Genomic DNA, 12,812 nt, shown 5'->3' with positions numbered 1-12,812 from the left:
TACAATACAATACAATAATTAAAGTTAAAATAATTTATTTATTGAACATCTTTAAATTCTCATAACCATAAGAACATGTTTATGAAAAAACTAATTAATGTTATTTTAACTTGGAAGTTATCAATTATAGCTACAGGAATTTTAAGATCTTTAAAAAAATAATTATAGTGTCACCTCTCTATGTACCTTTGTGGCCTTTTGCACCCTTTATTGTGTAAATAACTCTGGGTTGTACAACTCTAGATAAAATGTAATACAGAATATTCATGAAAGATTATGTCACAGGGCACTTTCAACGGTTCCAGAAAGTGTCTTATGGAGTGGCACTGCTAACTAAATATGTTTCTTTCACTTGTTATAATGTTACTCAATATAAGCAATATTGTAATTTTTTTCATTGTAGGATACATTTGTATCCATTGTATTGAGGGTTTCACATTGAAACCAATATGGAACTATTCATTTCATATGATATTAACCTTTCACCGTTTGTTTAGATATTAAACGGATGGGGTATTTAACTAATTTCACAAGTATTTGAATTTCATCACTCTGTTTATTATACAGATGTCAATTAAATTGGTTGCTATTGTTTCATGTGTTACTCTATATCCATATATTCATACCACAAATATCTGGTATGTATAATATTAAGATATTTATGACATTGGTTATATTTTTAACTCATTGATGCATCATCATTCGAATGTCACATACATGCTGTATTCTCAATATTTCTTTTGAAGCATTGTATGTTATGCATCATCTTTTTATATCACAAAACTGTTATTCCTTTCTCTATTCATCAAATGTGGAAAAATTACGGTATATATTTTTTCATAGGAAAACTATAAGGATGAGAACAATAAGAGATACTTATTAATTCTAAATGATCTATTTGCCTCATTGATAATAATCCATGTTATCTACAATAACTGTGTTTTGTGTTTGTCAGCAACTAAATAGAGGCTTTTTTTGCCTTTCCAGATTACTGTCTCATTGGACGGGATTTTAATTAACTAATTAAATAAACGTTTGAACACTGTTATGCCATACTCGGCTGCATCTGATGTGTTTTTCTTAATTATTACCCAACACTTATATAGGTGCCTGTTTCCCCAGTACCTTGAGAATGAGCCACTATTGCTTGAAACACGTGGGAGGACAATCTCTGCTCTGAGACTGCCACCTTTTTAATGTCTCAATAAAGCCCTGCAGATTTTTTCATTACCTGGGTTCCCTGTTTCTGTTATTTTGGATTTTACGTTTGCGCTTTGAATCGCCTGCTGCAGTTTTACTGTAACTAAATATGGTCCTTTATAATGTTATGGTTTTTTAATTTATATTATAGCTATGACAGAGAACTACCTTGTCCAATGCCACCAACAAGAATGTATCTCCAGCAAGATGAACTGGAGGAAGAGGATGAGCGGGGTCCTACTCCTCCAATTAGAGGTGCTGCATCTTCGCCAGCTGCAGTATCCTATAGTCATCAATCTACTGCCACCCTTACTCCTTCACCCCAAGAGGAACTCCAGCCAATGCTGCAGGACTGTCAAGAGGATATAGGTCATATTCAACATCCACCTGAAAGAAGGTAAAAAAATCTGCTATATTGTTTCTAAGTATTCATTTACTTTTTCTAGAGCTCAAAATGATTCCAAACATGCTGAATCTAAAGACTCCACTTTTGTCATGTAGGATATTTTTGATGCTTGGCATAAGTTCTTTACAATAGATTACAAATGTTTGTGAGTGGATCAAGACCTATAATAGCTACTTGTTTTCTACATGGATTGAAATCCAAATTAATTCTCAATGTGAAGATTCATGCTCACTAACATGTCCTTAAGCAAACATCAGTCATTATCTCTGTACACATGGCAGCATGTGGCTGCAGATACTGCCTCTGGATTTAGGGCAGATAGCAGAAAAGATTCAAATGAATAAAATGTACTCTTCTCACCTCATTGCCTCAGTTGAGTGGAGGAACCTGATCCTCACTGTAAGGGCCGCTGACAGGGGGTGGAGAGCCGGGACAAGTGTCCCCTGTCCTGCGGCTGTGGGGGGGCCAGCCGGCACTGGAAGTTGTGCCCGACCAGAGATAAGGCCCAACATCTGCGTCCGGCATTCGGGTCTTTGTTGTCTGCCGGGCCCTCGTTCTCCCCAGCTGCTGCCTAGCCTTCAATGGTAGCCCCACCCCCATGTGCGCACCAAATGGCACTGGAAGTTGAGTCTGCCAAGAATTCGGATTCAACTTCCACCAGCGGGATCAGTGTGACACCAGAGGCCTCCCTTCAAGATAGTGTGTATCTCTATCTGCATTGTGGAAGGAAGGGGGGCTACTCTGTGTGTAGTTGGGGAGGGTGGGTTGTGTTTATTGGGGGATGGGGGTTATTGTGTGTGTATTGTGTAAGGGAGAGTATTGTGAGTGTATTGGGATTGGGGGTGGGGTTATTGTGTGTGTCTGTATTGGAGGAGGGGAGGTTATTGTGTGTGTCTTTATTGGGATGGAGGTCATTGTGTATGTATTGGGAAGGGGGTTATTGTGTGTGTATTGGGGTTGGGGTTATTGTGTGTGTGTGTGTGTTGGAAATGGAGGGTTATTGTGTGTGTATTGGGGAAGGGGTTATTATGTTTGTGTGTATAGGGGGAAGAGGCTTATTGTGTGTATTGTATTGTGGAGGGGGGTTTAGTGAGTGAGGAAGGGGGTTAGTGAGTGTGAAGAGGGGGGGTTAGAGAGTGTGATTAGGGGAGGGAGGGTTAGTTTGAAGAAGGGAGGGGGGTTATTGAGTGTGAGAAGGGGTAGGGGGTTATTGAGTGTGAGGAGGGGTCTTATTGAGTGTGAGGAGTGGAGGGAGGTATTGATTGTGAGTAGGGAACGGGGGTTATTGAGTGTGGGGAAGGGTGATAAATACATGGGTGGAGGGAGAGGATTCGAAGGGGAGTGTGCGAAGGGTAGAGAAATAGATATCTTAAGAAGTGCTACTAAGAAAAATAGATAGTAAAATATCCGTGATTTGTTCACTATTAAAATAGAAACATAACTTTATGATAGAATAGAACCACTTGGACCATCTAGCCGGCCCATTTTCTGATCTGTTGCAAAACCTCAGACACCTTTTGAACCTTGGTTTCTTTCATATTTAAGATAACTTATGTATATTTCAAACATATTTTAATTACCTTAATGTATTATCCTTTAGCACCTCTCTTTGTAGGCTATTCCTCCAATCCACCACCCATTCTGTGAAGAAGTACTTCTTCACAACTCCACTGAGCCTCCCTCACACTTCAAAAAAAGGACCTTTGCTCTACAGTAGCACTCTCCTTTCTCTGAAATAAACTTCCCTCCTGTACATGTTATGTATCTGAAAGTTTCAATCATATTCCCTTCTGCCCTCCAAGCTGCACATATTGACGTCCTTTCGTCTTCATGATAAGTTTTATAATGTAGATCTTGCAAAATTTTAGTAACCCTTCTTTGCACAATTTCAAATGTATGTATGTCCTTCTGGAGATATGGGGTCCAGTACTGAGCACCCTACTCTAGGTGAGGTCTTACCAATGATCTACAAAGTGGCATCACTACCTCTCTCTGCCACTAATAGTTTTAACTACAATATAACACATATATACTGCTGGCTTTCCCCACTGCCTTATTTAATTGCTTGCCTACTTTTAACTCAACTGGAAAAATGACTCACATATTCCTTTCTTCTATAGTGTTTGACATTATAGTGCCATTAATCGTTTATTCTGCCTTTCGATTTTTCTGACCCAGGTGCCTGATTTTGCACTTTTTTGTATTAAGTTGTTGTTGTCCCTTTCTTGACTATTCATTTGTCCTAGCTAAATCATTCATTATTTTTATCACACCCTGAAATATCAGCCATGTTGCAGATCTTTGTTTCATCTGCCAAAGATGCATACCTTCCCTTCCTACAGTATTAGTTTAATATAAAATAATTTTAACCTTTACTGTGCCGGAGGTATGGCAGTACCTGAAGCAATCACATGATGTTAATAGGCACGGGAAATGGAAGTGGGTGGGGCTCCATTTCCCTTTAGATTAAGGGTGTGCTAATTGGGGGCGCGCCACACAGGGGGTATGGGAGATTTGTCTGGGTGGGCGCGGGCGGTTGCAGAGATTCTACGCTCCTCCCCCCGGCATTTAAAATAAATGGCGGGGGATCGCATGAGGCCTCTGCAACAATAAAACTTACCGGGATTCAGACGGTGTGACGCGTCTCCATGGCAACGCGATGTCATGTGATCTGGGGTCATGTGACGTCACAGGCGTCAAATGACGCAGCGGTTCACGTGACCTGATGTCACGTTTCCCCGGATCGTCATTTCACGCAGCTGCCAGGTAGGAGGGGCGCAGCAGGCAGGGGGGCGCAGCAGGAAAAGTTTGCGCTCCACTGTTTTAGATTATGCTGACCACAGAGTGATCATCTTGATCACTCCCTAGAAAACGAGCAAGTGCCCAAGATGTATCTAGTACAGTACGTCATAATGGTCTCTGCTGTTCCAAGTGCTTTAGTTGATGTTTATGTTTTTCTGTGTCTCTCTTTTGTAAGAAATGCCTTACCTGTTGCAGTGAAATTTGGTAATTGCCAATTTTTCATTATATTAGTTATATGTACACTGCATTTTCCTATGTATGTTGTCAATTAATTTGATTCCAGACACTTGTAAGAAATTTATGTGGCTATACTTTACATGAATACTTGAACTGTGAAAGCTATTTTTCTATAATACCAGTCTCTACTTTTTGTATTTTGTGTTACAGTTAAAATTACATGTCATTACTAGATATACTGTATGTGGTTTTTATGATTTTAAACAATTGCAGCCTCACATATAAATAGTTCATTATTTTATATTTAACCTATTGTTAAAAAAAATCCAGTAAATTATTTTACCTTCTGCTTTAGGGCCCATCTCTTTCTAACTGATTTTAATTAGCAGGAAAAAAGTAAACACCTAATGTATTAGCAGAGTCCAAAATATCTTGTGGTTTTTGAACGTCACCTTTGAGTTGAATTGCTAATTGCATTCTTAAAATAGGTTTTAAAGTCCAATAATAGTTTTTAGAATTATCTCCATCATTACTGAAGGTTACTCGTTAAATCTGTGATGAAAGTAAATTTGGAAAAATCAGTACATTATGTATCACATTGTGACTTTCAGTTCAAATTTGTATATTTTTTTAATCAGCAAGTCTGCTGAAATGGATGACTTGGTCTGACTGCTCTATCTGCCTGTAAATAAGATTGTAGGCTAATCTGACATTTGTACCATTATGTAAAAATATGAATAATATCAATCATTAATGATTTTTTTTTTTATGTGTGTAGACGCCATCAAATTAGCCCTCCACCACCCCCACGGCCCATCTCCCCACCGCACACATATGGTTATATAGCAGGACCAATAGTCTCTGATATGGACACAGATGTTCCTGAAGAGGAAGGAGATGAAGTGGAAATGGAAGTGACTAAGATGCAAAGTCGCAGACTCCTTTTGCGTGGTCTAGAGCAGACTCCTGCTTCTAGTGTTGGGGATTTGGAAAGCTCTGTAACTGGTTCAATGATCAATGGATGGGGTTCAGCCTCTGAAGAAGACAATGTTTCTAGTGGACGATCCAGTGTCAGCTCATCTGATGGGTCGTTTTTTACGGACGCTGATTTTGCACAGGCTGTTGCAGCGGCTGCAGAATATGCTGGCCTAAAAGTAGCAAGACACCAAATGCAGGAAACAGCAGGAGGTATATTAGATATTTTATGTATTAGATGTTCGGAAAATGGTGCAATCGGTTATGCCGAAGTCTTGGCTTTGTACATTACTATACCATATATGTTGCATAATTCTATTGCTATTTCCTCTAAGATTGTCCTTATATACATTTCTAAAATAATTACATAATTACCTACCAAACATTTCTATTTGTTGCTTCGTTTCAAGTACTACCTCTGGTAGTAATCATTTAGTTAGTAGATAATTAAAACTCCCTACAAATATGTGAGATTTTATTTACTAGAAGACAGCCTCATTCAGTCAGTAGACTCCAAAGCAGACTTATTGAAGTAAGACATTTTACATTAAAATCTAATTTTGTTTGTTGGTTTCCACCTACCTTCAATCATTTTAAATCCTTGGACATTAACAGCTTTTTATTTTTTTCTGGTACTGGACAGGCAGATGTTATCAACTCTGTGTAACAACAGCTTCTTTATTTACAATCCTATGTTCTTGTTTCCCAGGCCGCAGACATTTTCATGTATCTCACTGCCCTAGACCTACAAGCCCTGTGTCAACAGACAGCAATATGAGCACTGCTGTCATGCAGAGAAGCCGCCCTGCCAAAAAACAAAAACACCAGCAAGGACATCTACGAAAAGATGTCTACACAGATGGTAAGGTTCATTTAAATACATTGCATTTTGAGCTTTATCACAGTGCCATCATTGTATTACTGCACCGACACACTTTATTCGAGCAAATACCCGGTATGTACCTGGCAGATACCTGGAATGCGCCGCTCCTCACCTCTGACAAGCCCCGTTGCATTTGCCTTCCCAGCCTGGGTTCATGCCTGGCTGATGGGCGGCTGATCTGTTAAATGATAATGATTAGGATTTAATAGGCTGCAATGCTTTGCGTGTCTACCAGATGGCATAAATTCATGAATTGTAATGCAGTATATATATATGTAGTGTGCAGTATTGCAGCCAACGGGAATAAAATGCTTCAATCCCTGCCGGAAAATAACTCAATGCACTCGGGCAGAAAACAGTCACAAACCTCAATACACCCGGGTATACCCGAATTCGTGGGACTAGCCGAGCTCGAATAAAGTGTGTCGCCAGTGTACATACTGGGTTTTTATTTATTTAAACTCAAGTCTAGGAGAAGCCAGAGGTTCATTTTGCTCCAATGTATTGCAGAAGGTGTTATTAGACTTCCTTGACTGTAATGAACTGTATGTCTGTCATGAGTTCATAATGTTCATTTTACTACTGTAAATAGGAAACCTAACATTCTCTACATGATTTAAGTTTTTTTAGTGTAGCCGTCCTCCATTCTGATTATAAAAAGCCACAGTTTTTTTTTTACTTTTCTGGTCATTCAACCTGGAGCTTCCTAGATCTTTAGAAAGGGTAGTTTTGTTTCTTTGTGAGAACCAAGTGTGTGCCAGGAAATGTCTTTCAGGTGGATAAATCATTAATGTTGATGACATGAAAAACATATGTGTTAATCTAGGCATGTTTCAATGACATTGCCTTTCATGAATGATGTGCCCATATTTCCTTCTCATGAAGTAGGGGCTTATAACTAAACTATCTCCATAGCCAAGGAGCTCTGGGTGTAATAAATGTCATAGCTGTGCAGGTTAAGACTCTGATGTGAGAAATAATAAATAATACTAAAACCAATTATTAGCGTTTATGGCTTCATTGTTTATTTTACTTTCAGAATAATCAATCCCTTATCTCTGATGAAGGCCACACTTGTGATTTCTATATTTGACAAAAATCAATCCATGAATTGCATAGTGTTGAATTATTTAATATTTGCAAATGATAAACTGCCCATGTGAGTTATATTATTATCAAAATTCTTTCATTGACAATCAATGCGATTTTCCTGCCAGACACCAAAGCCCAGTTTTATTGATTTAGATTTAAAGACATTTATTGAAATACTTTCCCTGAGCAAGATAGCAAATGCCACCACAATCAAAATAATAGGTATTTGATGGGTATTTAAAGCAAATGAGAGTTCCTTTAGAACAAGATGGTTAATGTATTTCCATGTATTACAATATACTGTAAAGTACAACTTTCATTTGTATCCTGCAGCAGAGCAACAAAAACATTTGATTAGTGCTGTGTCTTAAAGGGTAATTATTATTTTTTGTTTCAAGTTTTTTTATTAGGCATTTATACATTATACAAACATACAGATATATCTTAGCCTAATACAGGATTTTTTTTGTTTTTCACATTGAGAGCCTCACCAGGCCTTCGGTCCTTTTGTTGGACCGAAAAGGGCAGGCGAGGGAGAGAGAAGAAGAAGGGGGAGGGGAAAGAGTGATGGGGGGAGTGGTTCCCGACCTCCTATCCTGGCCACCAGCTACCAGGTCGCGTCCATCACATCTTTACTCTCTGATGCCTAGGTCATCTTCCTTTTATGTTTGGGAGTTTCTACCCTGTTGGTTGGGTCAGCCATGGTTCCCAAACTTTGTAAAATGATGTAGTGGTTCTTTTCAGAGAAGCTGAGAGTTTTTCCATTAGCTTTACTTCATGGATCCTTTTCTTTACTGTTAGCTTGGGGGAGGGGGGCGGTGATACCTTCTTCCATGAGGTGGCCACTGCACATCTAGCCGCTGTGAGAATGAAGGAGATTCATTTTCTTATTGGGCGGTCAATATTTTCCATCGGCCTGGCCAATAAGTAGGTCAGCGGGTCTATAGGTATTGTCAGTCTGTGACCTCTTTTATTATAGTTTGTATGGTTAGCCAATATTTCTAAATCTCTGGACATGACCACCAAATGTGGGCCATGTCCCCCTTTTGTCTGCAGCCTCTCCAGCATAGATCGGAGGCCAGAGGGTAGATTTGTCTTAATCTGACTGGGGTAAGATATCAGTGGAACAGTATTTTATAGATGTTTTCCTTAGTTGTCGTACATATTTAAGTTCCTGAACCTGATTCCCATATACTTTCCCAATCCTCTCTGTCTATAACTATATTCAATTCAGCTGCCCATTTGAGCATGTAGTCATGGGTAGGGGGGTCTGCCGACTTCTCCATTTCGGCATATATTTGTGTTATAAGACCTTTTTGATGAACATTGTTCCTACACAGCCTTTCAAAATTAGTGAGAGGGGGAAATTCTAATGCTGGGGATAGGTTTTGTATAAAGTGTCTAATTTGGAGATATTTGAACGCGTTCAGTTCTGGAATTTCATATTTGTTTTTTAGTCTTTGGTAGCTTAGGAACTGTCCTAGACTCAGTAGGTCAGCGACTGCCCTGATATTTTTTTATTTAAATTGGTCGAATTGTCTGAGTTTGCAACCAGGAGGGAATTTAGGGTTTTTGAAGATTGGAATGAGTTGGGAGTTCGTGATTGTGAGCTTGTATTTAAATTTGGATTTCGTCCAAATCTCCCACGTGTGCCTCATCGGTCCTAATTTAAATTTACTAGTTTGTGTATCTCCCTTGTTCAGGGACCAAAGGCAAGCTGGCAGAGAAGGCGTGTCCCGGCGTATTGTGATTCTATATCTAACCAGCAATATTGGTTTGGATCAGCGTTCCATACTACTGCCTGTCGCAGCTGAGTGGCTTGGTAATATCTTATGATGTCTGGGACTCCAAGGCCTCCTCTACCCCTTGATGAGAGTAGAACTGACCTAGCGGTCCTGGGTTTTATACCTTGCCAAATAAAATGAAATATTTGTTTCTGAATATTTCTCAATTTTGAGCCATGGATGTGGACTGGGAGAGTCTGGAAATAATATAACAATCTGGGGAGTATGTTCATTTTGACCGAGATCATTCTCCCGATCCATGATATTTGATAACCTTCCCATTTGTCTAGGTCATTTTTAGTTTTCCGGAATAGGGCTGGGTAATTGTGTTGGTATAGGGACTGGTAGTTCCTTGATACATTTACTCCCAAATATTTAATGTATGAGGAACTCCAACGATAATTAAAATTTAGTTTAAGTAGTTTCCCCTCTGGCTCTTTCAAATTTAAGTTTAAGGCTTCAGATTTGTCGCTATTGATTTTATATCCTGATATTTTACCGAAGTCCAGGAGTTCTTTTTGGAGATTAGGGAGGGAAATTTGGGGTTTGGATAGTTAGAATGATATCGTCTGCGAACAGGGATATCTTGTATTGCTTATTTCCAATTTCTATCCCTTGGATATCAACGTTGTCTCGAATTTTTGATGGCAGGGCTTCTATGGTCAGTGCAAAGAGGAGAGGGGATAGGCGGCATCCTTGTCTTGTGCCATTTTTAATATTGAATCGCTGTAGGTTGCCCCCTGGGAGTTCCACCATCACTGATGGATCTTGGTAAAGTCTACGGACACCCTTTAGATATGTGTCTTTGAAGCCGAATTTTCGTAGGGTGTTATCTAAAAATAACCAATCAATTCTATCGAACGCCTTCTCTGCGTCTACGCTCTAGCATATTGATTATCTTTCGGGTGTTGTCTGAGGCTTACCTGCCTGCAACAAACCTAACTTGATCTATATTTATAAGTCTAGGTAAGATAGGATTCAACCTGTTTGCTAGAATTTTACTATATAATTTGAGGTCATTGTTCAAGAGGGAGATTGGACGGTAGCTTTGACATTGCATCGGGTCTCATCCGTCTTTATGTATAATAGCTAAATTGGCAAAAGACATTGAGGTAGGGATTGGGTTCCCTTCCATGAAAAAGTTAAACATTTTTAATAGATGCGTGGATAGTATTGGTAGAAATCTCTTGTAGTAAATATTGGTGAACCCATCAAAGCCAGGGGACTTAGACACCTTCAGCACGTTGACTGCCTCTTCCAATTCCTCTTTTGATATCTCAGCATTAAGTTTTGCATTTTCCTCCTCTGTTAATGTGGGAAGGTGGCAGTTGTCTAGATATTTTTTTATGGACTCAGACCTATTTTTGATCGCTGTTATTTGGGATATTTTCTGTATTTCTCTTAGTCTTCTAGCCAAGAATCTGTCGGCCTTGTTGCCTTTGTCATAATATTGTTGATTTGTCCACTTAAGAGCTTTTTCGACGTCTTCTAATTGGGCCTGTTTTAGTTTTAATCTGGCTACAGTTAATGTTTTGTAGACTTTCTTTGATGGGTTAGTTTTATGTGATTGCTCAAGTGTGACAATGTTGTCTGTGAGATCTTTGATCAATTTTAGTTTGACCTTTTTCATATGGGATGCAATAGAGATGAATTTACCTCTGATTGCTGCCTTATGGGCCTCCCATAAGATTGCTGGGGAAGTGACTGATCCTGAGTTAAAGAAAAAGTAATCCTTAAGTGATTTTTGATCTCTTTCTCTATCTCAGGATGGTTCAATAAGGAGTCATTTAACCTCCAGGAGTAGGAATTTGATTTTACAAATGGGACAGAGAGGGTTAAGGTGATAGGGGCGTGGTCTGACCAGGTAATTGGGCCGATATCTGATTTATAAGCGGCCTCTAGAACATTCTTGGTTACCAGAAAATAGTCTATACGGGAATAGGTCTGGTGAGGTGTTGAATAGAAGGTGTAGTCTCGTTGGCCCTGGTAATTATTATTTTTAAACATCCTACACCATTTTTGATGATGTCTTCATTTATGTGGTTCCTATGGATATCCCTGGTTAACCCACGCTCGGATCCTGGTTTATAGCATGGTTTTGGTTCATCAAGTTAAAATTAGGTATTTCGGAATGCTAGTATTAACCTAATAACAGTTAATCATTCCGGAGGCTGAGCTTGGGGATATTTGTACTGGTACTTTAGAATGTAATGTTTAATATGCTCCATATATATTCCCTGATTGCTACTGTAGTCCTCTTCGGAAACACTGGCCTTCTTATGTGTAAACAAGGATATCAAGTTCAGTGGAATCTGGGTCTCCAAAATATTCCTAGCAATAAGAGACTGTTGAGGTCTCCTAAGGTCTCGTCCATGGTTGCTGCTTGCTGGCGGAGGTGCAGTGAGGCGCGCTCCCGCTCAGTACTGAGCCCTTACTGCCGCAATTTGAGCGGCTTTAGTAGGGGCTCGCCTATGCTTCCGCAAACGCGCGGAAGCGCAGGTCATACCAGAATTTTAGATTTCCCTGCTTGCCGGTGCGCAGGGCCGGTCACGTGACATCACTGGCCTGCCCCCGGCCCGCCCCCGACACGCCCCCTGACGGCGCGCTGACTAAGGCCAGGGAAAGCACCCGCTTTCCCTGAGCCTCAGCGCGCCTCAGCGCGCCTCAGCAGGCCTCAGCAGGCCAGCAGGTAACATGGCCAAGGCCTTAGACTTGAACAACTTCTTATAGAATTGGATAAGATCAGGCCCCTAAATGTGTATGTGGAGTATATATTCGGGGGTGTCCAGTATAGTAACAAAATAGGATAACGCCTACCTAGCCCAACTCATATCAGAGCGTGAAGCATCCAGGGGAGGGAAGACACCAAAAATGGAGGTTAGCTTGGATACAAAAATAGCTTTAATAGATCATAGGCATATAGACCGACATGTTTCGCGTTTACAGCACTTTTTCAAGGTCACTTTCTCAAGGTCCCTTTCTCAAGGGATCTTGAGAAAGCGCCGTAAGCGCAAACATGTCGATCTACATTCCTATGATCTATTAAAGCTATTTTTGTATCCAAGCTACCCTCCTTAATTTTTGGTGCTGCGTCGCAACCTCTTCGTTTTTGTTCTTGTGTGTAAAGACAAGACTTCTGTTGTCACTATTGCCACTTCTTTAGTTTTGTTATCACTGACACAATGCAGTATTTGGTTTATCATCTTATAGTGCCTGTGAAATTACACTCCTGCCTCACAGAAAGAAGCCATACCTTTCAATTAAATATTTATATTAGAACAATTGCAGTTTGAATAGGCATGCTGATGCACATAACATTTTTACTAGCAGTGACTCAGATTGAGGCACGGATGACTATTTTAACCGGTTGATTGCTAGAGATAAAAGTAGGTTATTGTATCTCAATGCGTAGCATTTCACTTTCATTTTGATGGGTTAAATACAGTCCATTGTAAAGTCATTCAATAAGAGGCAAAATATCATGCATGAGAAT

The 12,812-nt window shown here is 39.8% G+C and overlaps 1 protein-coding gene across 4 annotated transcripts in view; it reads left to right on the top strand.

Annotated features, from left to right (window-relative positions):
- Positions 1 to 12,812, top strand: part of ROBO1 (roundabout guidance receptor 1) — a 1,065,915-nt gene that overhangs the window by 1,040,358 nt on the left and 12,745 nt on the right. For all 4 annotated transcript variants that reach the window (XM_075593994.1, XM_075593993.1, XM_075593992.1 and 1 more), the window contains 3 exons: positions 1,352 to 1,597; positions 5,364 to 5,773; positions 6,270 to 6,422. In XM_075593994.1, coding sequence (XP_075450109.1) covers positions 1,352 to 1,597; positions 5,364 to 5,773; positions 6,270 to 6,422 — 809 coding nt within the window. The remainder of the gene's footprint in view (positions 1 to 1,351; positions 1,598 to 5,363; positions 5,774 to 6,269; positions 6,423 to 12,812) is intronic.

This window comes from Ascaphus truei, chromosome 3 (assembly GCF_040206685.1).
Source record: "Ascaphus truei isolate aAscTru1 chromosome 3, aAscTru1.hap1, whole genome shotgun sequence".
Taxonomy (NCBI): Eukaryota; Metazoa; Chordata; class Amphibia; order Anura; family Ascaphidae; genus Ascaphus; species Ascaphus truei.
This window is presented reverse-complemented; position numbering and strand designations above follow the sequence as displayed.